Consider the following 27,670-nt stretch of genomic DNA (forward strand, 5'->3'; position numbering starts at 1 on the left):
TATTCTGCATTACAGGCACTGCTGGATCTAGTCCAGTATAGTCTGGATGTAGGAAGGAAATTACTCAGTTGCTCTACAGACAAGTGCAGCTTTGAATTAGAAACAGGCCGGAGACAGCTGAGACTTCAAAACTTGTTTCCCAAGTGAGTCAGAGTTTTTGTTGGATGTACTGTCAGCAGTGCCAAGAGGCCCCAGTCAAGGGTTGGAAGCCCATTGTGTGAGGCACTGTAGACACCCAAACAGAAGTCCCTGCCCCAAAGCGCTTGCGATCTAAGCACACTGAGAGACAGCAGGTGAATACAATCAATATACAAAGGCAGATGGAGGGGAGACAGCATAAGAGTGAAAAAGTGTATTTGCTCTAATAAGCAGCAGTCATGAGATGCCACTGTCTCACCATTGCCAATTGTTTGGTAAGCATCGCGGCACAGGTGAATTTTAAAGAGGGTATTGCAGTGGCTTTGCAGGTTTTTATGAGGAGCTTCTCTCGCGCATAAAGCAAGAGCGTCATGAGAGATGCTTGCGGGAAAGGTAGAAGCGCTCTGGGCTAGCAAACAATACACTGGACAAGGAGACGGGATACCCTGGGCTCCATTCTTACCTCTGCTGCTTAGGCAAGTTGCTTTGTTTTTCTGTGCCTCTGTTTCCTCACATTCCCTCTATTTTGTCCGTTTGGTTTGTAAGCTCTCTGGAGCTGGATCTGTTTTTCACTGTGTTTGTACAGTGCCTGGATCTCAACTAGCCTGCGGGACACTACCATAATTAATAAGAGATAGGTCATTCACTCTAACCTGGGCAGGTTTTTGGGCCCTCAGAACCGCATCAGGCTGTCCAGTCGTCCTTGGTTACTTCCCTGCCTCCTGTGTGGTAACCTCTGATCATGCACAGGCCTAAGCAGCTGCTTTCTCCATCCTAGAGACTAACCAATTTATTTGAGCATGAGCTTTCGTGAGCCACAGCTCACTTCATCAGATGTTTACCGTGGAAACTGCAGCAGACTTTATATACACACAGAAATCATGAAACAATTTCATGATTTCTGTGTGTATATAAAGTCTGCTGCAGTTTCCACGGTAAACATCTGATGAAGTGAGCTGTGGCTCACGAAAGCTCATGCTCAAATAAATTGGTTAGTCTCTAAGGTGCCACAAGTACTCCTTTTCTTTTTGCGAATACAGACTAACACGGCTGTTCCTCTGAAACCTTTCTCCATCCTGTTATCAGCTTGGTTGGAGGGGGAGAAGTTTCTAAATGACAGTAAAATCCTTAGCGAAGAAACAAGAATCAGTGTTAAAAATAGAGAAAACAAGACAGCTTGTTTCATCTAAACAGAAGGGTTATTAAATAAGCTTGAATTAATCAGTGATCTGCCAGCGCTCTGAAATTGAAAAGCAGGGCTGAAGAGCACGGAGCAGCTGAAGGGGAAGAAGCCACTTTCCCAGGTAGAAATCTACATCAGAATCCTGCAGGGGAGATGCTAATATGCTCTTCATGGTGGGAAGCATTGCCCGCTCCTCGGCTTCCTGGGGAAGGTGCTGAGAATACACTAGACTCAGGGGCTCTTCAGCTGTCACTCTCCTCTTAGTCTGAGCTCAAAGGGTGCAAGTTACAATGTCTGTAAGGACTCCACCTGTCAGTGCCTGAGCCCCACTGGCAGGAGTTGGTGTTAAGGCTGAGAAGCCACTGGAGACCTGCAGAGGATTTTCAACCTCTGTCCCATTTGCTCTGAATTCTCCCATAGCTGCCAGTTGTCACTATCTGCAACAGACTAGGGAAGGAGCTGTCATGTTCATACCAATGCGCTACATTTCCCCAGCATCTGAGCATCTCAAAGCTCTCTGTAAACATTAATTAAGCCTCAAACACCCTAATGAGGCAGTTTAACAGATGGGTAAATGGAGGCCCAGAGAGGCAAAGTCACTTCCTTAAAGTTGGTTACACTTCATGGCCTGAAATGTCCACTAAAGGTTATGCATGAAGCCAGGCAGGTTTGATGCACACTAAAGGGTTCTTTAGTGGCATGAGATGTTCTGTATTGGCATAGACCATTTAGTTTGGCTGTTAACTTAAGGGCTTTTAACACTTGCATCTCCCTTACTGTCTGTCAGATGCCATGCACAGCAGTGGCAGTACAGAAATAAACAGTAGTAATTCCCCAGTATTCTAATTGACGGCTAGATTTTGGAACCAAGTATCTGGCCTACTGGATCTCTTGGGACCTGGGGCTACTGAAACCAACAGAGACCAATAGGAAGGAATCTGGCAGTGTACTGGAATGTCCACTAAAGTGTGCTTAGAGGCTGTGACAAACACATTTGATATACTGGAGTGCAGGGGGGAAAGTCAAATGTGGCAGAACTGGAATATAACACCCAGGAGGCCTGGCCCCATGTTAACCACAAAACATGCTCCATTTGAGTGCTTACATGCACTTTTGCTCCTCCCCCGCCACATTTATGGCAAGGGCTTGTCTACACTGTCACTTTACAGCGCTGCAACTTTCTCGCTCAGAGGGGTGAAAAAACACCCCCCAGAGCACAGCAAGTTTCAGCCAGTATAAGGGGCTATATTTCTGTTGAGGCTGCTCAGAGCTTATTTCAGATGCTGAAAAGATACCTGCCCCCCTGAAATGGAATTATGTATCATTTAGCCATGAAGCACCTTCCAAGCAGGGATTTGCATTGTCCGCAAACATGCAGTTGCATGTTCTTAATCATTTCAGTGCTGCTGGCTGAGTGAACTCTATAGCTGGACAACTGGGCATTCAGCATTTCAGAACCTAATTTTTACAAATGTACAATTTCCTTGTTTATCTAGGTAATGGCACTGTGGCTGCAGTGTAAATACATCTAGCTGCCATGGGGAGTATTCAGGATAATAAACAACACACTGCTGTGCTGGCTGTCACTGCCAAAGGCTTTTAGGCTTGGGTTTTGTATTTAGATGTGGTTGGGGACCCATTAAATTTGGAACTGGGATTCGTTAGCTGCCTGCACTGATCATGGAGTGGGTCCAGGAGAAGAGAACCCATTTTCCTCCTCTAGTTCCAAGGCCACTCTCTGATCCTCTCCCGTAGTGTACCATGGGGAAATCTGAGGTCATCTAAAGGATAGAGCACTGGACTGGTACTCGGGAGACAAGGGGCTAGTTCTCCACTTTGCCTCTGCCCTGCTATGTGACCTTGGTCAAGTCACTTAATCTCCTTGTGACTCAGTTCCCCATCTATAAAATCCTACCTCATGCTAGGATGGTGTGGATAAAATCCATTAATGACTGTGAGATGTTCAGATACTATTGTGATATAAGCACCTAGATAGAGGTGTGACTTCATTCAAAGCAACTGAGCCATTTACTTGGGTTTGGATGAAATAACCCACCTCCTCTTCCAGAAACTTGAATGAAACATTTTTAAGGTTGAAAAAATGGCAAAATTGCATCTCTCTCATTTTTCAAGGCAATAAGAAAACTCTGCAGTGTCTGCACTGGATTTTTTGCCAGATGGCTGCATGGTGAATAAAGCCATCTTTCCTCTCTTCCCAGCCCCTTCCCCACTGATACTGAGTAATTTAGAAGCCGTTTTGCAGCAGTAAGTTTAATGCTGAATAGCTGCCAGCTGTACTCTACAAGATAACAGGTGTTGGGTAACAGTGCAATGAGAACAAAAGGTGTCTTGTTTCTGCTGCCTAGATGTTCTAGGGTGGTGGTGAATTTTGCTAGTTCTCTTTTTAGGTTGGTTGGGACTTTTGAGAGTGTTTCCAGCTGAGATGAACAGCTGGATGCAGTTCATATGTAGCAGCCAGAGCTGGGATTCTGCTTTAGATCCTTAAATGGGATTTAAGGTGAAATCCTGGCTTCACTGAAGTCAGTGGGAATTTTGCCACTGACTTCAGTTGGGTCAGGATTTTATCCCTAGCACGGAATACCCCCTGTGGCATTACACACCATGGCTGTGACAACATCATTGAGCTGCAATTCATAGAGTTAGCTATGTCCATGTTCATTTGTATTACAATAGTGCCTAGAGGCCCCAGTGTGCTAGGCACATGAGTGCAACTTGTCTAAGGTCACACAAAGAGTCAGTGGTATGGCCTGGATTACCAAACCAGGCTTTCTGACTCTTACTCCAGTGCCCTAACCAGGAAGCCATGCTGTCTTGCTCATGAAATGAGAAAGTGCCAATAATAACTTGCATGTAGTACCTCTGCCCTGATGATTTCAGAGCATTTTCATCAACTAAACCTCAGAGACCCCCAATCCCCGGTGAGGAAAGCATTATCCCCATTTTAGAGATGTGGAAATGAAGGCATGAAGATGGGGGGACGTGACTTGCCCAAGACAACACAGCAAGCCAGGCACAGTGGCAGTCAGGAATAAAACTGAGCTCCTGCTGCCCAGTCCCCATTTCAGACCACGAAACCATGCAGCCTAAAAAGGAAATGTGCCATCCCAACTGCTAGGAAGGGACTTGCCCAAAGTTCTGCTCATTGGTTTTTCTGCTTCCCTTTATCCCAGACAGGCTGGTGTGTGTGTGGGAGAGAGATATGGAAAGGGAGGGGGAAAGAGAAGGCTCGTCCGGTACTTGTGTTGGATAAACAATATCTGAGCCTGGACAATCCGAGTGCATTTTGTACATAATTCATGCAATTATGTTTGTTATCAAGGAAATGCCTTTTCACAGCTGGGTTTCATTCTCCCCTCCTCCACCCCACCCCAGTCCTGGAGGAAGCAATAGTCACAATACTGTACTTTGCCCTGCTACCTCTTTCCCTGAGAGCTGTGAACAAGCCTGCAAAATACCATCGCCGTGAATAATAATAAGTGAGGAAGAGGAAGGGTGGCGGGTATGTGGCCATTAGGGTCACCAGTGATTATTGATTTTGGCTGCTAGAGTTAGCTATAAGGATGTTGTGATGATGGCTGTCTTAGTGAAATTTCAGTGAGTTTTGTGGGGAGACCCTCCATGGGCAGTGAAATAAGAAAATGAGGCATATGGAGTGTTTTTAGCAAGCTATTTGAAGAGTTAACTGCTGCCCTTGCCATTCAGTAAACAAACCTCAGTGATGCATTTCAGAGTAACAGCCGTGTTAGTCTGTATTCGCAAAAAGAAAAGGAGGACTTGTGGCACCTTAGAGACTAACCAATTTATTTGAGCATGAGCTTTCGTGAGCTACAGCTCACTTCAGCGGATGCATACTGTGGAAACTGCAGAAGACATTATATACATTCACGAAAGCTTATGCTCAAATAAATTGGTTAGTCTCTAAGATGCCACAAGTCCTCCTTTTCTCAGTGATGCAGTCACTGCTGTATCTTCCTCCTGTTAGCGTAGGCGCCACCATACTACTGCAACTTGGAAAATGCAGTTTTCTATAGCATCTGTTGTCACTAGGAGCTGTCTGGGTTCCCAGCTAGCTGGAGCGTTAAATGCCCTGTGCGTGTTTCTGTGTGAAAACTGTAGTGTTTAAAGGTGCAACTGGATTCCACCCTTCAGAGCTGGGCTAGCAGGAGTATCTTCAGTTGGGGACAGACGCACCTTGGCAGAGCTGTGTATTGACCTCGACCAAAGCTGCTCATCTCATCGTGCCTGGCTGTTATCTGCACTCAGTCCCTCCTCTTCGTGGATGAAACAAAGACTCATGAACTGTTCTGGCAGCATGATAATTAACCATTCAGGGCCCAGCATGTGGGAGGGTGTCAGGCCTCTTTAGGTGAATTACTTATAACTACTTTTATTTATTTGTTATTTCTTTAGCTTTAACAATTAAAAAAAAAATAATGCCCAAACAAAAAGCTGTAGGTGTCCTAGTAATTACCTTTTATCTTACAATATCATAATGATTTCAGATCATATCACACTGTGTAATTTTAGTTTGCATCAAATTCTGAAGTATGCCATTGGACTGACTGTTCAACTGTGAGAACAATATCTGGATTTTATAAAAAAAAAAAAAAAAAAAACACCTTGAACTTGATGTTTTCTTGAAACTGATGATGAAATCTGGGAGACCAAATTGCAAGAGCATCCCGCAGTTAGTGGATGAAATGATTTAAGGCTTAGAGCTTCAGTTTTCTCATATGTAAAATGGGGATAATGAGACTGACCTCCTTTGTAAAGTGCTTTGAGATCCATTGATGAGAAGTGCTCTATTAGATCTAGGTATTATGTGTTGTTGAATTACAGCCCTGCACTCAGACGACATGTTGCGTGGGTTACTAGTATTGATCCACTGAAGGAAGCCCTGGACCATTTTCTGACTGTCATGGAGCACTTTCTACATGAGACTAGCCTTTCCTCGCAGTGTGCAGAATTTTATCTTCACATGTCGTTGGAAAACGTCAGCATTTTGGCTCTGGAGAAGAAACCTTTGTCCAATGTATTGGGGCTTTCACTACCGGTGGAAACAAGCTAAACACGCTCTTCTGGATGCCAAGTAACTTTTCTGAGTGGTAGAGCAGATAGATACTGTTCTGTATAAGAGTAGAGCTCAACCTAACAATCGTGGAGTCTGCAAACCAGGATCCAATATTTTAATCACTGCAGTTATACCTAAAGATGAGGGCAGAGCCACAGAGTTCAGATCTAGAATGGAAACTTTCCCAAGTTCAGGAGTGTAGAGGTGCGCCAGAACTAGTTACAAAATTAAGATTTCGTGAAATTCTGATGCTTTAGAGATCAAGACTGAAATCCTGGCCCCACTGAAGTTGATGGCATGGGAGTTTTGCCATTGACTTTGATGGGACCAGGATAGCACTCCAGGTTTATTCTCTGAAAAGCTCCCAAAAGTTCCAGTGCTGATCTGAACTTCTTGACAGCTGTCTTGCAAGAATGGGCTTTTTGCTAAGTTTCTGGCCCTTGCTGTTCAGGTTCTGGATGGGAAACCTGTGGAGAAATGCTTAACTGAGCCTTTTGGAACCTCTAGAGAAGTCCCGATCTCTTCCCCCCTCCCCGGTCACATTAGGTTCCAGAAATGTTCTCAAGTTTGTGTGGCAAGGTGGAGGTGGACCAGGGCCCTTCCCTAATGGGCATAGCTGCTCTGTAGATAGAACGCGGAAAAGTTCTAATTGGGAGCAGTCTGGTTCCTTGACTATGGGGGCTACATTTTCTGGAATGGCAACTGGTATTTATTTTTTGAATTAGGGCATGTTTACTCCTGAAGCTGGAGGTACAAATTCCAGCTTGAGGAGACATACGTGTAGTAGCTCTGGTCAAGCAAGTGTAATAAGAGGAGAGTGTAGCCCCAGCATGCAAGCGGAAGAAGGGACTAGCCTCCCCAAATACGATCCCGTCTGGGACACTAAGCATACTCAAGCAGCTAGCCAGTCCTGCAGGACACATCACCCCAGCTCCGCTGCTGGTTTTATCTTGATCAGAGCCAGTGCAGGTATGCTTCCTTGAGCTGGAATTTACACCTCCAGTTCCAAGTATAGACGTACCCTTAGAGTAGTGAGAAGAGGCCCCAATGTGCAAGGCACTGTACAAACAGAGTGAGAAAGTGTCCCTGCCCCAAAGAACTTGCAATCTAAATACACAAGATAGATTAAAAAGTGGGAGGGGCAACAGATGCACAGAGATGGAGTGACTTTCCCAAGGTTAAACCAAGGTTCAGTGGTAGAATCAGGTACAGAATCCAGGTCTCCTGAATCCCAATCCAATGCCCCATCTATTAGACCACACCGCCTTCCCTGATAGGTCTGGGAAGCCCACGGATCAGGGCATCTGTTCTACAGAGATACATGCAAGGCACCTGGGCTCCCACTGATTCCAGAATGGAGCATTTATTAAACAGATAAACTCTTTATCTGCCCCTCTTCCCAGTCATCCCCTTGTATTGCTATATGTTGAACTGGAATCAACACACAGGAAAGAAGTCAGGATGGTAAAGGGATCAGATTGCTCCAAATTGATGGTCCTTGTATTTTAGTTTATACCATGTAGCTTGTAAGGCCTGCCCTTTTGATGACCCTTTTTACCATAAAGGGAATACTAGGGAATTTCTGACATGCTGGTGACATATGGAGGAGGTCAGCAGGGTGAGCCAGCATATCTCCCTGCTCCTGGCCTCATGGTAATGAATCTTAGTTTGATAGTACACAGCACGTGGGGCAGAATCAACCAGCGGACTAGAAAGTGCTCAGCAGGGGGTAACTGTAGCCAACCCCCCTCCCCAAACTCTTAAATTTCTGAAGAGGCTTCATAAGTCAGTAAGACAACTCCAATCTTTCATGGTGTTAAGAGAAAAAGACAAACATGAGAAGGGTTTTTATTTTTTTGCTAAGCATCTCTCAAGACTCTGTGTGGTTCCCAGGCCTTGACTGCAGCACATTGGGACAAACTGAGAAAAAAAGCACAGAGGAGTTAGGTGATGGAAGCATATCTCTGTACAGGTTAGAAGTTGATAAGTATTTAAATGCTGTGCCTTACTTCTCTCAGCTGCTTGTCTTTGTGAACTTCTGTCCAAGTGAATGTGGCAGGAAGTTCAGACCCTATGTGCTGTATGGTGGTAGATACTTCTGCAGTCTGCAACATCCTCTATGTTCCCCTGCAAGAGGGCAGAAGCATCAAGAGCCCTGCAGAAGTGCAGATCTACCCTACGGACTCATCCAGGCACCCTGACCAGATGGATCTCATTTGCTCCAGTTCATCCAAGATAAACAGGCTGAACCTCTCTCCTCCTCTCTGAAGGGAGAGAAAGAGGATCTAACAGGCAGGTCTGAAAGGGGAAGTCCTGGGATTAGCTGGCACAGAAGGGTGTGAGGGCCAAACTTATGTGTCCTGTTTTGAATTACAGCCTTGTTTTCAGGGCTTCATGGTTGGTGCTAAGTGATAATGTGGGAGTTGGATAAAGGGTAACTGAAATTGACAACCCGCAAAGGGTTTTCTTGTATTGTATGACAGGTCCAAAGAGATTCCCACAGCCAGTTGAGTTGCAGCTAAACCGATCTCTCCTCCATCTGCCCCTCTTTCACCTGCTCAAGGTATTGACAGAGTAACTGCCAGGATTCATCCAGATAGCAAGCACGCATTCAGCTGAATGTGGTGCAGTGTCCCTTTGTGTTATGTGATGTCATTGTGAGACAGTGATGAGTCAAAAATGGAATGGGGTTTTCTATTTAACTTTCTTTCCGGAACAGAGGGACTTTGTTTCGACTTTCAGCCAGAAGCCAACAGGGATCAGAAAGACAGTTTGGAGCAATTGGCAGGGCTGTGAGTCCAGACACTCGCAAATCTGTGTGGGGTTGGATTACCAAGGGGCATTTGGGGTACGGATTAAGATGTATTGCAAGAGCTGGGCTGGAAAACTAGCCAGAGCAAGTATTCTTGTGAGGTGTTGGACACCTGTATGTGTGGCCGCTGCTTCCTTCCAATATTTCAGCAATGCTGGTCCCAGAAGGCAGAAGTAGAGAAAATGTAGTCAGATGTTTCACAAGAGTTTGGAGTTTGATTCCAGAGAAGGAAGAAGGGTCAATAGCAGGGGGATTGGGAGAGTCTCTCGGAGCAGGTTTTACATCCCCAATATCTACCCCTTTCCCTCCCTGGGCAAAATGTTGTTCTTGGATTTGTGTGCTCCCAGATACAACATTCCCAAGGTGCTCGTAAGGAGAGCTGATTAACAGAGTGTAGACCTGCTATGGGGATCTGAGTGTAACTCTCACTCCCTTGTCCTGAAGCACAAAAGGTGGCAGGCCTGCTGTCTTTGGCTTTCCCTGGACACAGTCATTTACACTAGTCACTGTGAAGTCCATGCAAAATGCACTGGTGTAAATGACGACACAAAGTGCAGGACAGTGATGAATTGGACCCCATATAAGTGAGTGGGGAATCCTAGTTCAATTCAAGTAAAACACTACAAAATCACAATTCATAGTGTTTTGACTCTGCTATGCCCAGGTGTAAATGACGATTCAAGACAGTGCAAAATTCTACATCTTAGGATATTTATGCCTTTCCAAATACACTGGCCATGGAATCAGCCAGGGAGCTGGAGGGCTAAATGAAAGCTGAGCACAGCCAGTCTCTACAGGGGGGAAAAGGGGGATTCATGCATAAATTAAACCCTATATGGCTAACTGTACCCTTTTAAAAAAGATTCTGTCTTAATGAAGTGAACACAGCTGCTGCACTGGCGACATCTAAATTGTTCCTTTGGTCCTGTCACTTTCTGCAGAAAATTCTCCTTTATTTCTGTTTTAATTTTCCCTTTTTTATCGCGTGCATAAAATAATACTAATGACAATCTGCAGCGTCTGGGAGTGAGTGACAGCTGAAATAAGAAAAATGACTAATCGTGCCTCCTGCAGCCCTGTCACATGGAGATTAAATGAGTCTTTTTTTCCTTCCCCCCTCAGTGAGAATCATGGGCATTTGAATAATAATATTATAGTCTCCATTAGGATGACGGGAGGGGAGGGAGAGGAATCAGCTCAGACCCATGATTATGCCTTCAATCTAATAATTATTTAAATACCAGATAACTCCTTTCAGCCTAAGTGAGGCCTTTCAGCTGCCTGGGTTAATATTGTGTCCCTGAATTTACTCTCCCTTTTACCTTGTATTGCCAAATGGATCCCACATTGCTTTTAAGGTCACATTTTAGACTAAATTATATCCTGCTCACAAAAACAAAAAAGAAATCAAATAGTATTAAGGATCCGAGTTATACTCACCCAAGCACACCCATTTTCCCCGTAAGAGCATCCAACTCAATGTTTAACTCTTCCAGGTGTGAACAGCTGCCCTCCAACTTCTCCACTGGCTCCTGATTGAACTGAAAATTGCCCTCCTTGGGTTTTGAAGCTCTCTGTGCCACAAAGCCTGTCTTATCTGTACTGCACTCCGCACAGGCCTCCTGTCTGTGCCCTCACACAATCTCATCATCCCTGGTGCCAGATCCACTTTCTCTGATGCGTCAGGCATCAGGGATAACCTCCTCGTACACTGGTACTCTTTAAATCTCCCCTGAAAGTGCACCTTCTTCTCTTTTTAATATTTCTCTCTCTGGGTTAATATTCACAGCAGCTTTGCAAAACCCATTGAGAGTGTAGTTGTTGTGAAAGGCACTTTGCAAAATCAGGCACATCAGAGAGCTGGCCAGACCACGACAATTCTGGTTTACAAAAAATGTTGACATTTGTTTTCGTTCCTGGTTGTAATGCAAACCGAACTTTTCAAAGGGTTCTATGAAACAAAATTTCTTTCCTTCCAACAAGGAACAAAAATACATTTCAAAACTGTGAAACATTGTGCACCATGGAACTGTTATTTTCCATCTTCGTTTTGCATAGTGCATTTTCTGATCAAAAAGGCTAGATTTTCATGCGCGCTCTTTCTCTCTCCCTCTACGTCCTTTTTCATCAAAATCTTTATGTTTTTGGGAAACACTTCAGATTTAACAAAAAGGCTTTTTTCTTTTATGACAAACATTTTATCAAAAAGTTTATCACCAGCTCTCGCACGTTGGTAATGAAGTGAGGATCAGGAGGATAGGGTTATACTTGTGGTCTCCTTCCCTCTCGCAGATTGGTGGCTGTAAGGTATTAGCAAAAAGAAAAGGAGTACTTGTGGCACCTTAGAGACTAACCAATTTATATGAGCATAAGCTTTCGTGAGCTACACTCACTTCATCGGATGCATTAGACACCTTGAGCAGGGTTTCCAAAGTAGCCTCAGGGTGCATCTCACTGGGGGTGTGTGTGTGTGTGTTCTCATCATGTTAGCCGACACATGGTAACAAATTTGAGGTAAACTAGTGAAAACAAGACAGTTTGTAGTTTGAATATGAGTTAACAGATAAAAGTAAACCCTCGGCTCGCTCCTACTCTTCACCTCAATCTCCTGGCACTTATGAGAATAACCAACTGCCTTCTCTTTTTGCTAGGATTTTACCACATGCGAGCTTACACCTGGGAAGAACATACCCTTTATCATCGACTTGTCTACCCTGAAAATATTGCAGCGGCACAGCACTGTACTCCGCTTCCCCGAGAGGCAGTAACTGGGTTGGCAGGAGAATTCTTCCGTCAACCTAGCGCTGTCCACGCCTGAGATTAGGTTGGTTTAGCTCCGTCGCTCACAGATGTGGATTTTTCAAACCCCTGAGTGACGTAGTTGGACCAGCCTAATTTCCTAGTGAAGACATGGCCTCAGTGAAGACAAGGCCTAGGGGACTTAGGCACACAACTCCCATTGCATGTCAATGGAATTTAGCTGCCAAACTCCCTCCTTGGACAATCGCAGTCCTGGTTACTTGAATAATATTGATTTAGTACTCATTTGTTCCCTAAATAAATGTTTATCCTCCTCTGCCCTTTCTGAGAGAGTGATGTTCACAAGAGCATGCAGCGCTTAGGGTGACCAGATAGCAAGTATAAAAAATCGGGGCGGGGGTGGGGAGTAATAGGTGCCTATATAAGAAAAAGCTCCTAAAATTGGGACTGTCCGTATAAAATCGGGGTATCCGATCACCCTACCATCGCTAGTAAGGGGGAAGGAGGTAGCTGAGTTCCCTTAAGCAAGAATTTCTCATGGCCCTCTCCAATCCAATGAAATTCTTTCTTTGCTTTCTAAATTTCCATCAGGATGGGTGTCCTCTGCCATGGAAAACCCGCTTGCCTTGGTATGGGGTAGAGAGAGGTGCTTTTTGATTGAGCTGTGTTTAGTGGGGCAGGGGGAGGGAGAAGGGGGAGGGGAGGAGGGATCTAATTTGGCCTTGGAGACCATCATTTACTGAGAAATCTTCTCTATACAGCAATGACCAGAGTTCCCTTCTGACATGCACCGTCCCAGCCAATAACTCTGTTGTGGCTAGGGGTATTGGGTTCTGAGGTGGCACAATTCAGGAGTTCACTTGGTATACTGTGGTACATAGGGAGCAGGGGGACGATTCTTTCTTACACAATAAACTGATCAAACTGGAGTTATTCAGCAGCCTGCCCTGGCTATTGCTCAGTGGGATCCTTGTACCTACACATCCGGAATCTGTTTAAATGTTTTCCTTTGTTCCTCCCCTGCGTACAGTTTCCTGGTATTTCCTTCCGCCTAAAACAACAAGGCAGGACATTCCTAGCCTGCAACTTTGTTGCTAATTTCACATGCAAGCCGCTCAGTGTCTCTCTTCAGGTTGTGCTGTCATTTTATCCAAGAAGAAAGCTGCCCGGAAAGGGTGGCGCTTGCGATCAGGTCATCAGTGTTTACTGCAGGTTATCGGCAACTCTTGTATGCCTGAAAAGCAGTTAGCAGCGTGGAGAGCCTTCCTCAGAGCAGAGACTCAGAAGCCACTTGATTCTGCCCTTTTGAAATGTTCTTTAGCCAGAAAAGGGAGAGTTTTTTTTAAAAACATTTGCTTGGAAAATTAATGAGAGGAAATGTGCGAGAGAGGCTGATCTGAAAGGTTAGCTGGCAACTCTGGCTGCTGGCTCTGTTCTGTTTCCACTCTCTCATTCAAGTTCAATGCAGAGTGACTCCTCTTCTGCTACAGCCTTCCTTACAATATCGGGAGCCACAGCTTCACTTGGAGTGAGACTGCAGATTGCCACAGCCAGAGGTAAAATTTAAGGTTTTGGAAATATGAAGTGGGCATTTCAGGGAAGTATCACTTAGAGCAATTACAGGCTTCTAGTTTGGCTACCTGTGCCTGTCTTATCGCTAACAATGAGATTAGAGATAGCTGTTCGGGGATTGAGCGCCTTATTTACCTTTCAAAACCCCCCATCTCGCTTCCCAAGGTTAGGAAGCTGGAAGAGAACCCTGTCTGTTCCGTGACACTTGCTTGTGAGTGGTACATTTTTGGGAGCGTTAGCAATTTAAATGCCGAAAACAATATCCCAGTCAATCAAATCTTCATTTGCCTGCAAGTGAGAGGTGCTGAATCAGGGAGCTCTGGAGAGTAAAGTCCTGTCTTTATTCATCGCACAGGCAATAGAGAGCCTGCACTGCTTACTCTGAAGTGGGGGAAACCACAGCTAAGACCCAAAGAAATTCAGTCCGTGGTTTCTAAGGCCTTGCGTCAGCATAACTGTGCCAGTGCAGAGCCCTGGTGTAGATGCCTGGCATTGGTAGAAACTCTGGTTTACATGACTACACCTCACCCCTACGCTGCCTTAGCACAAGTTACAATTCACACCAATAGAGCAGGCCTATGCTAGGGGCACTGCACTGATTTAACTGCATTTGTTGTAGCCAAACACCCTGAGTAGCAAAGACTTAACACTGCCGACTAATGGAGCAGGCAATTTTAATATAGACTGCGAAATGAACTCTTTCTCCTGAGAGTGATTGAATAAACCAAAGCCTGAAATACTAAGCTGGAGACGAGCACATCTTGCACTGGGAAAGTGTGATATGACTGGCTGCTGCAATCGTCCCGTCCTCGGATTTGTAGGGATGGAGAATTATGCATTTTGGGCCATTTCTCCAAACTGATCTACTGTTCCATTCCTAGCCATTTAGATTGCTACAGTAATGGGCAGTATCGAATCTCCTAAGATGTGCTCTGAATTAGCCCATTAGCCATTCACATAATCATTTAGACAACTTGAAAATGTTTCATCTTTCCAAATCCCAGCTCTGGTTTGGAAACGGCATTGGTCTAGTGGGTAAAGGAGCAAACTAAAGAGGTAGGACACCAGGGTTTTATCCCCCTTTCTATCACTGATTTGTGCAACCCTGGAAAGTTATTCCCTGTACCTTTGTTTCCCCCTCTGTAAAATGGGATAAGGATACTTGTCCCAACTTTGCAAAGGCCAAATAAAGGCCTTTGTGAAATGCAAAAACCTTCTGTGCTGGAGTCATCAGAAGAGTTATTCCCAACCACTGCAAAGAGCACTTTAGGCTTTGCTACTAGTGCCCTAGGGCTCCCTCTTGCCACCTTGGTGATGTGCCTCTGTGCTGGATCTCAGTGCACCTCTGTTTCTGCCTTTTCTTCCCCGTGAGCGCTCTCTGCTCTATCCCACAGTAAGTCCTGGGCTGCTCCAAATGGCTTGAGCCCACACTGCTGAATGGGAGGTGTTTAGACAATGGATGGTACAGCCAGAGTCTTAGCCTGGTAAATTAACAGGAACGTTCAAAAAGAGGGTGAAACCCACTTTGGAATGGTTTCAGAGTAGGAGCCGTGTTAGTCTGTATCCGCAAAAAGAAAAGGAGTACTTGTGGCACCTTAGAGACTAACAGACCTTGCTTGCCGAGGCGGACCCTTCCAACTCTGCTGTGTCACAGCCCTTAACCATTAGCATTGGTTGGGACTTCACTTCCAGCATCACTTCGTTGCCAGTTAGTACGTGGGTTATGTGCATTGACACTTGCAACTGAATTACAGTGCTCATTTCAGAGTCATTTTGCTGGATCCTGCAGGCTGTTTGCCTTGGTGTCTTTGACAGATGTTGGTGCTGGCCCCTTTCCCAAAACAATGTGTAAAGGAATAATGGGGAGGTGGTTCTCTTAAAATCCCAGCGGTCAAGTATAGATGTGATTCCCTCCCAAGATATCGCCTGGTGAATTATTTGCTAATACAGTTAGATCTTCCTCTTGAAATCTGCCTTCCTAAGTCCTTATGTCGCCGTCATTCCCATAGGATCTGAGAGCCCCTCATAATTATTACTGGATGTTATCCTCATGACACTCCTGTGCAGTGGGGAAGTATCACCTCTGGTTTGCCGATTGGGAACTGAGGCATGGAATAAGTGATTTACCCAAGGAGTCTTTGGCAGAGCTGGGATGTGAGCACCGGTCTCCTGAGTCCCAGTGCAGTTTAGTGCCCTACCCAATATACCTTCCTCCCTTGCCATCCGGATCAATTGTTTATTCCCTGGTGGATCTGGACAATACCTGAAGGGTTACAGCTCTCAGACACCTCTTCTTTTATACCCCAAATTACCTCCAGCCACCACAAACATGGTGTTCCTGTTTGTTGCTCTTGTGGAGCAATTTGCATCAGAAATGTGGGGTGATGACACTGAGGCTTTTGTGGAAGATTATGATTGTCTTAAAGCACTAAATCCTGCATTGTGTATTTGACCCGTTCTGGTGGTCCTTTTAGCCCGAAGCGTGGCTTAAAGCATCAGGTTTGAAATACTTACTCCCTGGCACAACAGGTGCAATCAGATCCCAGTGTGGCTGACTCAGCTCTTCATCCTTCCATGGAAGCTACATTGATTTGCATGCAGTTTGCTGCACAGCCTTGTCTGCACTAGAATTTTTGGGTTAAAATTTCCAGCTGTTCAGCTCTACCAATAATAGCCCAGCAGGACAGGTGCTGCAAGCCACAGCAGCCAGAGTTCTAACCACCATACCAGCTAAACCTGCTCTGAGCATGGCTAGATGACACTGATTAAAAACCCAGTAGCTAATTTATGCCTTTGTCCCACCATCATCAGAGAAGTATTTGCCTTTTGGAGAAGAGCTTAAAAACTATATTCTGTCTGACTATATAAAGAACATATGGTTCTTTTCATGAAAGGAGACTTTTCCCCTCGTATCACTGGCCAGAATTTCCCTCCTTCCCCCATCCTGTATGCCAGTCCTGTTTCCTTCTGTTCCCAGGTAGAAGTGTAGCCTTGTGACTAAGGCACTGGGCTAGGACTCGGGAGATCTGGCTTCAATTCCTGACTGCCCCAGGCTCCCTATGTGACCATGGACAAGCCACATAATCTCTCTGGGGAAGATTTGCAAAAGGCAGTTAGATGCAAGTCAAAGTCAGTGGGAATGGGTGCTTTTGAAACGCTCCCTCTTTGTGCCTCATGTCACCATCTGTGAAATAGAAATGATGCTTCTTTTTTCCTGCCCTAGGATGTGTCTATTTCAATTGCAAGCTCTTTGCAGCAGGGACTTGCAATGGAGCCTCTGCGAGCTACCAGGGCATGAGTAATGGTGCTAGAAGGTGTGGCATGTGTGTAGAACTTTGAGACCCTTAGGCATAAAAGGCACTATAGAAGTATAAGGACTCATCTAGTCTCATTTTTAAGGGTCTGTGTCCCACCCTTGGGCTCAAGTGGCTGAGGAAGGGGATGAATGGTCAGGATAGAGCAGAGAAAATAATTTAGATGGGGGGGGGGAATCGAAAGGCTTTTTTAAAAAAAAAATCCCTCTGCTTGTCTGTGCGGTCCCGGAAGGGTGGATGAAACATGCTCTGCTGTAAGCCTGCATCACGCAGACAACACTTTCCCAAGGCAAGCTGCCTGTTTCCTAAGGAAATCCCAGCCTTACGGTTCCTAATTCCGCTTGACAGCTGACTAAGTGTATGTGTTAGGGAAGTGGGGGAAGGGATGTCAGAATGGCTCCAGCTCCACCCCACTGTTGTCCCCCAGGCCCAGACTAGACTCCCGTCACCTTTGAAATGGTCTTGTTGTCAAGAGTCTGGAAGGAGGGAGTGTTGATGAGGTGTGGAATGATCTCTGCAGCTCAAGGAGGGGGAGAAGGATGAGGAGTTAGGGCTGCTAGGGCGAGGGGAGATCAGGCTGCAGCATCTCTCCCTTTTTGGGAGGCCAGTGCAGGTGATCGATACAGCCAGCTGCCGTTCCTTCTGCTGGAGTGACAGATGGGCACTGCGGAGCCCTCCTCACTCACTGTCCATGACACTCAGGGTACGTCTACGCTGCAAAACCAAAACCCCTGTGGCAGCGACTCTGAGTGTGGGTCAACTGACTCAGGCTCATGCTATAGTGTTAAAAATAGCAGTGTAGATGCTCCTGGTCGGGCATGAGGATACCCCTCCCCCCTTGCTGGGTTTCAGAGCTCAAGCGGGGATGTCTACACTGCTGTTTTTAGCACTGTAGCATCAGCCCTGCAAGCCTGGCTCCTTTGACCCTGGCTCTGAGACTAGCTGCCACGGGGTGGGGGGGGGCAGGGTTTGTTTTTACAGTGTAGACATACCCTGAGGTTCCCAAGAGCCTCTGGGCATGTCTACACTAGAAGCTGTGGGGGAGTGATTCCCAGTTCAAGGAGACGTACTTGCACTAGCTTTGACCAGCTAAAGTGCTAAAAATAGAGTGTAGCCCCGGCAACATGACCAGTGGGAGGGGCAAGCTGCCCCGTAGATGTACCCCTCCTAGACCCTAGGCACATATTTGGGGCAGCTAGCCTCTTCTCATGCCACCACAGCTATGCTCTATTTTTAGCACGCTAGCTTGATCAGAGCTAGCATGGGTATGTCTCCAGGAGCTGGGAATGACCCCCACCCAGCTCAAAAGGCAGACATACCCCTTGACACTTGAAACTTGGACTTCTAGTTACTTTGGACAATGTTACCCCCATCATCTCACTGCAGCTTCACCACTGCACAAAGGGAAGGAGCGAGGGCTCTCGAGTTGCCCCTTCTTACTCCAATGCCCCTGTGGTTAGCATCTGACAGCTTATCCCCTTTGCAGTCCCTCCTTAGAACCTACCTCTGCTGGGATCACTCCTGTCTGGTACTGGGTGGGGGGCTTCTGCTTTTCTGTACAGCTGTACTCACTCTACTGCTGCCTCAGCCTCCCAGTCTGCACCCCCATTTGTCTGTTGCTTCCTGTCTGACACTCAATCTGTAAACTCTCTGGGCAGAGTAGTCGGTGGCTCTGTCTGCGGCACATGTAGACATAGGCCCATTGGCTTTGCTCTGGCTAGCTCCAGCAGCAGGAGCAGTGAAGCTACAGCACCATGGACTTTGGCACAGGCTAGCTGCCGAAGAACCTAGGGTCTCAGTGGAGTTGGACAGGCTGAGCTTCGCTGCTGTTCATATCTGTGCTAACTCGGGAATGGCTACACAAGCCGTAAGTGCACTTCCGATTGTAGTGCAAACATACCCTTTCTTACGTCTCTGACCAGTGCCTTCACCGGAGGGGTACAGAGCCTTGACTAGGGTTTCTAGGCTCTATCATCGTGCAGTTAATTAATACTGATGAGCCAGAAGTGCTGAGGTGCCAAGACAGGCTGTTGCCATAGTACTTTGGGCAAGCCAAGAATCCTGGAAGCCTGGCGTGAACTGCCCTGCTTAGCAGACTCAAGTGGTTTGGAAAATTAAGATAAACTTCAGAGAAGCATCTGAATTTCCGGGGGGGGCTCATCTGAATCCAATCCACGTCCTGAGCCTGGTGAGACTGGTGTGTCACTAGGGCATGCTGTGTGGCATGCTACTGTTGATTCACTCGTCAGTTATTCATGCAGCCAAACACACCCTGTTCCAGCAGGAGCGACCCCACTGCTCCCTTCTCACAGCTACTCATATGACAGCCGTAGCTGCAGAGCAAAAGCCTCTTTCACTTGTCCACGGCCAATGAGAGCTTTGGAAGCACAGGATAAGTGGAAGTCCTGAACACACTCTGTCCACCAGTCTGAGCAGCTGATGACCGGCATTCAGATCAAAAGGAGACAAAGGAAGGAAAGTCAGTGTGGGGGGAGTTGCATGGTTCCTCTCAGCTCCTGTCTGTCGGAGCAATTCAGTCACTGCCCTGCTGACACTAAAGAGCCAAGACTGACCTCAGTCAGGTTGAGTCTCAGCCTGAGGGGAGGAGGAGGAGAAAAGCTCAGTGCAGCTGAGCACTTTGCTGCTGGGAGAATTACAACCAGCTCTCATCTAGTATGATCATCTAGGTACAGAGAAGGGCTGGGAGCCAGGACTGCTAGGTTCTGTTCCTGGCTCTGCCACAATCTGACTGTGTGGCCTTGGTCAAGTCACTTAACTTCTCTGTGCTTCAGGTTCCCTTCTGGTAAAATGGGGATAGTACAAGTTTTCTTCATAATGGGTTGTGAAACTTAACGAGAGGTGTACAGGAGGGCTGGAGAAAGGCAAAGTTTTTTTCAGTTTCCCATTTTCAGTTTCCCATTCCATGAGGGTGGAAGGAAGGGGAGTGGGCCAAATTCAGAAGGATGAGAAGAGGCAGCTCGTGCCATTTCTAGAAAGCAGAGGGGTAGGAGAGGAGAATGGCTGAGATCCTAAATTGTCATGCCCCTTTTAGCAGCAAGTGGACATTTGCTTGTGCCAGCCCAGGTTCTGTGCTCTCCCTGCCTATCCCAGCAGCGGTATCTAGCCTTGGCAAAGAGGCATCTGCTCCTTCCTCTGTGCAGAAGGTGACCAATCCCGCTGATGCAAGGGAGGGTTCTCTGTGCCCTTTCCTTGCTCAGATACAGGTGGTTTGGGGAGCTCTCACTTCCTAACAGCTTTGGTTGGCTGGTTTTCGAGGGAGAATGGAAATCATGGTGTCCTCTCTGTAGCTCCTTTCTGCTTTTGAACTTCCCCATCTAGTTGCCCCAGGATGGAATCCTGAGTACACCTTTCCCCATCCCTCTGGAGTCTCTCTCCCTTCCTCCCACTACCCTTCCTTCAATTTACCCCTCAGCCAGCGGAGCAGGGCAAAACACCAGTGCCACTGCCTGAATACTGCAGTGATGAGGCAGCTTCAGGGTGGATACTACCTTGCAAAGTGTTACCTCTTTCCCAGACTCTGCTTCGTCTGCCTCACTGATTTGGTTTCACAGGTCCTGTTGATCACAGGTCCCATTCAGACTGGAGTTTCTCAAGTGCATGCTTTAGGGCAGGGCTGATCTTGGGGTGGGTGTGCTTTTGTGGACTTTCAAGTAACCTCAGCAACTCAAGGTCTGATGTTCTACACCCACGGCTAGTAGCTCTGCAGGACCAGGATAGCTGCAGGTGGCCATCCAAATACATGGGATCTTGCTGTGATCTGGCTCTTCTGGCTTGTTGCCTGGATTTTGTCCATGAATCACAAGGTAGAGTAACTGCATTATCTCTTGCCCCTTGCATTTTATAAAGACACAAAATCAAGTGTGGAAGCCTCCACATTTTGTTGCTGCTTCCCAAAAAGTGCCCTGGAAATGAAGGCTCTCCTATCACCTGCCTCTTCCCTTGATCCCACTCCCATGTGAATACTCTTCCCAGCCAGCTCTTTTCCCTGATGCCATGGGAATTTTTTGCACTGAGCTGATGACTGCAACACTTTTAATGGTATTGGTAACGGGAAGGGGAATTTTAGGGACTATAAACTGCTTTCTCCAAATAGGCATCTTCCATATAAGGTCCTTTGCTTTCTTTCATGTCTCACCCAAACAGATTTTGGCCAGAGCTCTTTGATTGGAGGCAGGCCTTCAGCTATGTGTCTATATAGATGAAAGAAGATCTTTGTCATTTCATGGGATGCTGTATTTATGACCTCCACCCATAGTGTCCAGCGTACACAGGCAGTTTACTATGTAGTGGATGTTTTGAACAAGTCGTTGCACCTCAAAGTCCTGTCTACTCTGCATAGGCTTTAGAGATCCCAGGGTTCATTTCACAAGTGTAGGGAGTTTGTGCAAATCTCCTAGGTCAATATTTGTTCACCCAGCTACCATACCCCTCCACCCCAGAAACAGGTGGCTGCATTTCAGTGGTGGTTGAAGTAATCCTTGGAAAAGCTGCTTAGGGATCCTTCAGGCTGAAAGGCAGCAGGGTACATAGACCTCTGCAGGGGTGAGAGGCAGAGAGGAGGCACCATTATAAGCATGGAAAGCTTTGTTGTATAAATGCAAGTTGTACTTGTCTGCATGAAACTTTAACCTTCATCGTTAATTTAAATTATACAAGATTTATAGGTAAAAAAACACCTTTTACTTATCCCTCACCGACAGTCATACACCCAGTAGGAAAAGTCCCTTCAGCCGAGATTTAGATTGATGGTTGGGTGTATGAACTGTGGAATCTTTGTCCCAGGGCTGAGGTTGGTTATCCCCTCCTGCACTCAGTGAAAGCATAGTGTGGAGCACATTATAAACAGCTAAACCACATAACAAATTAATGCACAGAGGCAGAATCAAGTGGCAAAACATGGAGCTTGACCAGTTTTCCAATAAGTTAGGAACCTGCTTAATGCTGGCTGTTCTTAGAGATGTCCTTGCTTTATCTCAAGGTCTGTATAACTAAAAAGCCTCTCTTGAATTGTATCTACAGGGCACTCTGGATTTAATCTTTTGCTTTGTGTGTGTGTTTCCCCCCCCCCCCTCCAGAACCATGTGAAGAACCTCGAAAGGGACACATACAGGGAGCTTAGAAGTTCACCCTCCCCTTTCTCTTCTCCCCTGCCCCAGGATGGATCAGAGGAAGAACTGGCCTCGGATGCTGGACGCCGGTGGCTGGTCAGCAGCTGTGGTTTTTCTCTTTTTGGTCTCATTTTCCCGGAACGCAGCCAGTACTGCCCTGTTCAACACCTTCCACACAGAGAACCGCGACTGGACTTTCAACCACCTGACCGTCCACCAGGGCACTGGGGCAGTCTACATTGGAGCCATCAACTGGGTTTACAAGCTCTCGAGCAACTTGACCATCCTGGTGGCTCACCAGACAGGCCCAGAGGAGGACAACAAGTCCTGCTACCCACCCCTCATTGTCCAGCCTTGCAGTGAGTTCCTCACCCTCACCAACAATGTTAACAAGCTGTTGATCATCGACTACTCAGAGAACCGGCTGCTGGCCTGTGGGAGCCTCTACCAGGGCATCTGCAAGCTGCTGCGGCTGGACGACCTCTTTATCCTGGTGGAGCCGTCCCACAAGAAGGAGCACTACCTCTCTAGCGTCAACAAGACTGGCACCATGTACGGGGTGATCGTGCGCTCTGACGGCGAGGACGGCAAGCTCTTCATCGGCACGGCGGTGGACGGCAAGCAGGATTACTTCCCCACCCTCTCTAGCCGCAAGCTGCCACGGGACCCGGAGTCATCAGCCATGTTGGATTACGAGCTCCACAGTGACTTTGTCTCATCGCTCATCAAGATCCCCTCGGACACGCTGGCCCTGGTCTCACACTTCGACATCTTCTATATCTACGGGTTTGCCAGCAGCAACTTCGTCTACTTCCTGACCGTGCAACCGGAGACCCCCGAGGGAGTGTCCATCAATTCGGCCAACGACCTCTTCTACACGTCCCGCATTGTCCGCCTCTGTAAGAATGACCCCAAGTTCCACTCCTACGTCTCGCTGCCCTTTGGCTGCATCAAGGGGGATGTGGAGTACCGCCTCCTGCAAGCAGCTTATCTCTCCAAGCCAGGGGACGTGCTGGCCAACGCCCTCAACATCACAGCCCAGGATGACATTCTTTTTGCCATCTTCTCCAAGGGGCAGAAGCAGTATCACCAGCCTCCTGATGACTCGGCTCTTTGCGTTTTCCCCATCCGCACCATCAACACCCAGATCAAGGAGCGCCTGCAGTCCTGTTACCAGGGGGAAGGCAACTTGGAGCTCAACTGGCTGCTGGGGAAGGATGTCCAGTGCACCAAAGCAGTAAGGATGGTTGCAGTACATTGCCACTATTGCTCTGGAGAAATCTATCCCACTTCACACCATTTGTATAGGGAAGAATGGTCTTGGGGTGGAGACATTGGACTGGAATTTGGGAGACCTGGATTCAATTCCTGGCCCTGCAACAGACGCCCTGAGTAAGCTTAGGGAACTTACTTAATCTTTCTGTGCCTCAGTTTCCCCAAATACCAAACAGGGATGATAATCCTTCTTATTTCAGATTGTGAGAATTAAATCCTTAATGTTGTCAGATGATTATGGTGCTAAAGGCCACAGAAGCAGCTAGGTAGACAGATTAAAAAGTCACAGCTTGTTAGAAGCATTCTGCTATTTCCAGCTGCCCATTCCAATTCCAGAATCCGACTAACCCAAAGCCTCTCTCTCCCAGCCTGCAGCAGGAGAGTATAGTGTAAACCAAACTAACCAGGTGAATGCAAATGGAAGTTGCGCACACTGTGCTTTTACTTTGCTAGTTCCAAACTTGATTGACATACCATACAGATTCCATTTGACCCACCTAAGTCCCTGGAAACTCCTTTCACCATAACATATTCAGTTTGGCTTCCAACTCTCTGGTATCAAGAAAAAATGTGAGCTAAATGAGGACAGAGAGGGAATTTTGGGGTGACAGGTGAGTAGATAGTGCAGAGGATGGCCATGAAACAGTGAGCTTTTCACATCTAGCCTGCTGAAGTTAATGCAGCCAGTAGTGACTCAGAGGCATTTGGTAGCTATTCAGTGGGAGATGAGTTGGTGAATTGCAATCCCAATCCTAGTTGGTAGATGTCCACATTGCAAACTGCACTATTTAGCATTAATTCCGTATTGGGCAGGCTCAGCGAAGTGATCAATTAGCAATACTTAGCTATCATACAGTCTTTCATTTCATTGGTCTCAGAGTGTTTTATAAGCATCCTTATCCCCATTTTACAGAGGGTAAACTGAGGCAGAGTGAGGGGACACAGAAAGTAGGTGGCAGAGTTGGGAATATAGGCTAGGGCTCTTGACTCCCAGTCCAATTCTCTATCTGCTAGACCAGTGGTTTTCAACCTGGGGGCCTGCAAACTATGGGTACGTCTTCACTACCTGCCAGATCGGTGGGTAGTGATTGATATATCGGGGATCGATTTATCACATCTTGTCAAGACACGATAAATTGATCCCCGAATCGACGCCTGTACTCCACCTCGGCAGGAGGAGTAAGCGGAGTCGACGGGGGAGCCGCTGCGCTAATAGCTTAGCTGAAGTTGCGTATCTTAGTTCAAACCCCCCCCCCCCGCCTCCAGTGTAGCCCAGGCCTATGTCTAAGGGATCCATGAAGCATTGTCATGTTTTCAACCTCTGGTCTGTGGGCCCCTGGGGGTCCACAGATTATGTCTAAGATTTCCAAAGGAGAAATCTCCATTCAAAAATTTTTAGGGGTCCTCCAAATGAAAAAAGGTTGAAAACACTGTGCTAGACCGTGCTCTATTGAAAGGAGAACATAGGTACGAAACACCCCTTTAGCTCAGATTGGGGCATTCAAAAGATGGGGCAGGGTTGGCAAGGAGTATGGAAACTCTCCATTGCCAGGATCCATTCCACTGTCCCTCTTAAGAACAGCCAGTCTGGCTGGCACCTTGCACAGCATCATGTTCACTTGGGGAATGTAACGAGGAGATCCGGAGCATTAAATCTGTCATGAGGTCAGGCTGTTAGTACAGGAGGGAGGTGGCTGCTTCCCTAAAGAAATGAGTAGCTAAGAGGAGGAAATGGCAGCTTCCCTTCTCTGATCATAGGGCAGAGGGAGAAAGCAGACACCTGCACTTCCTGTGGCTGGTGTTTCTGAACCCAACCCGCCCACTGCAGGCTCATTGCCAGTGTAAGGCAATCGCTGGCCCCAGCCATGTGAATCTCTGCTGACCCGTCTGCGTGACACTGGGTCATTTCGGGAAGTGGGACGGGGGGAGGAGAGAACCGTGGCTTCCTTTTATGAATGGATTTGACAGTCCACTGCAGTGTGAGCAAGGCTGCTGGAGCACATCCTTGGGCCAGCGGGGTGGATTAGGGACATGTTCCCTGTATGGCTGTGTGAGTGAAGCTGGTTCAGTTTTCTTTCCTCGTCCTTTGCTCCTGAGGTCAGCCATGCTGTGGAAACTGCATGCTCAGTTCTTGGGGTTTGGGATGGGGAGGAAGAAATGGCTTGTGCTGCTGTGCGGTGACCTCTCTGGTTAATGCAGAAGAAGCTTTGAATGATCTTTAGTGCAAGTCTCTGGTCAATCTTCCTTCCCTGACATAGGCCCTAGAAAAGGCAGCTGGTCTGATTTTTTTTCAGAGATGCTAAGCACCTGAAAGCTCACGTTTCTTGACTGCAGGCATTCAGGACTTCCAGAAATCAGACCAATGCTATTTAGAGGGGGTAAAATCAGTGGAGGAGAGGGAGACAGCTTCAGCATGGGACATGAATGCACGAGGACAGAATATGGGGGAGAGGGTTTGGATCTGAGAGGGGAGAGAATCAAGAGAGCTAATGGAAACCATTTCCCCTATGGTTTTCTGTCAGTGACATTGTGGGGATTCTCATCAGTTCTGTCCATGAAGGTTTTCTTGGCAGCTACCGTGTGATACACCCGCTGTGGCCTGTACCCATGCCAGCCACACAGCTGCTTGGCCTAGATTACAAAAATAAGGAGAGATGTTCATTAGGTCGTGCTGGGGAGAGTGGCTGACCCTAGCTCCCAGGGAGATCAACCAGCCGTATATGAGCAGGGGGTTGTTGTGAACACCCAGCTATTGTGTGGGGAAGTTCGGTGCACTCGCCCCATGGTTAGGACTGTGCGTTCAGTTCTGCATGAGCCTGAGTGCTTGGATTAGCACTTCACCTTCACCTCTCGCTCACCCTTGCCCAATGCTTTCTCTTTTCCAGCCAGTCCCGATAGATGACAACTTTTGCGGGCTGGACATTAACCAGCCACTGGGAGGCTCCACACCAGTGGAGGGGGTGACCCTCTTCACCGCCAGCCGTGACCGGATGACCTCGGTCGCTTCGTACGTCTACAACGGCTACAGCGTGGTGTTTGTGGGGACCAAGAGTGGCAAGCTGAAGAAGGTAAGGCTGCTTCTGTGACTCCAGAGAGCCAGGATCAGTGACTCCTCCCTTTCCCCAGGAACACTGATCTGCCAGGCTGTCACCACCTTTGTACTTCTCCTGAGATCTCTTTCTCAGTTGCCAGTTATGAGGCAGTATGAGATTAAGTCCGAGGCTTTGAGTTAGGAAGATACATGAAGCAAGTGGGTATGTGAGGCAAACTCTCCTGCATCTCTCCTGGTGCTGGGGCACCATTTAACGTAGTTTCAGAGTAGCAGCCATGTTAGTCTGTATTCGCAAAAAGAAAAGGAGTACTTGTGGCACCTTAGAGACTAACCAATTTATTTGAGCATAAGCTTTTGTGAGCTACAGCTCACTTCATCGGATGCATACTTTTTATTTAATGTAGTCTCACTCAGAACCCAGAGTCGCCAGGCATTGGAATGATACAGAGCTTAGTGGCAAGTCAAAGGTTAAGGTATGTGGAAAATGTCCTTTTAGGTCCTTGAAGAGAAGTAAATTAGTCAGACAAGGCAACATCTTCTCATTGCACCAAGCTTTGGGACTCAAAAATCCCTCCAAGCCAATACAAAGTGGAATGCAGCTGAGATCTTGTCAGGCACCTAGCTTAGCTCTGTTTCCAATTATCCATAGTTGAATGGAATGGCTAATATTGGCCTTAGCAGTGCACTGGCTGTTGCATACTCTATGCCTCCCACCGGTATATTGTTGTTTGCAGTGTTGTTGTATCTGTACTGGTACCAGGGTATTAAAGAGACAAGGCACGTGAGGTAATAACGTTATTGGACCAATTTATGTTGGAATGGGCCACCCAAATAGCCCAAGATTGGGCCTGATCTATTTTTGCCGAGACCCAAAATCAGATGCTCAACAGAATACCAAAACAGCGGGGGATGCTTATTCTTCGGTATTAAGCTTGTGCGAGTTCATAACCGTAAAACCGTGATGTGTGCAATTGTGCAAGTGGTTGTGCACAGAATCGTCAAGCGGTGCCTGAGAGAGAAACAAAACGAGGATTGTCCTGGGTGTGCCATAGATGCCTCCGGCCAGAGGCATCACAACTGCGTGTACTGCTCTTTAAATGATGTGAACTGTAAAATTAAAGAAATTAGAGGTAGTTTATATATAGAGAGTGTGTTGGGATACGCGCTGTAGTGCCTCTGTTTAACCCAGAAACATTTAGCTCTCCGGGCAGAACTGGTGGACAAAGTAACCGACGCCGAGGACCCAAATAGCGTGTTAGGTGAAATCATCAAACCGACAGATAAATGTTTAATGCGAAATGTTGAACATCTTCTTCGTTCAGGAAATTACAAAACCTTGCTTA

At 46.9% G+C, this 27,670-nt stretch overlaps 1 protein-coding gene across 4 annotated transcripts in view; it reads left to right on the forward strand.

Moving 5' to 3' along the window:
* PLXNA2 (plexin A2) overlaps positions 1-27,670 on the forward strand; it is a 318,604-nt gene that overhangs the window by 17,468 nt on the left and 273,466 nt on the right. For 3 of the 4 annotated variants that reach the window (XM_075122021.1, XM_075122022.1, XM_048826414.2), the window contains exons 2-3: positions 21,968-23,237; positions 26,161-26,343. In XM_075122021.1, the coding sequence (XP_074978122.1) occupies positions 22,050-23,237; positions 26,161-26,343 (1,371 nt within the window). In that variant the 5' untranslated portion in view covers positions 21,968-22,049. The remainder of the gene's footprint in view (positions 1-21,967; positions 23,238-26,160; positions 26,344-27,670) is intronic. The other variant, XM_048826415.2, reaches the window with a different exon arrangement.

The sequence above is a fragment of the Caretta caretta genome, chromosome 21 (assembly GCF_965140235.1).
Source record: "Caretta caretta isolate rCarCar2 chromosome 21, rCarCar1.hap1, whole genome shotgun sequence".
Classification (NCBI taxonomy): Eukaryota; Metazoa; Chordata; order Testudines; family Cheloniidae; genus Caretta; species Caretta caretta.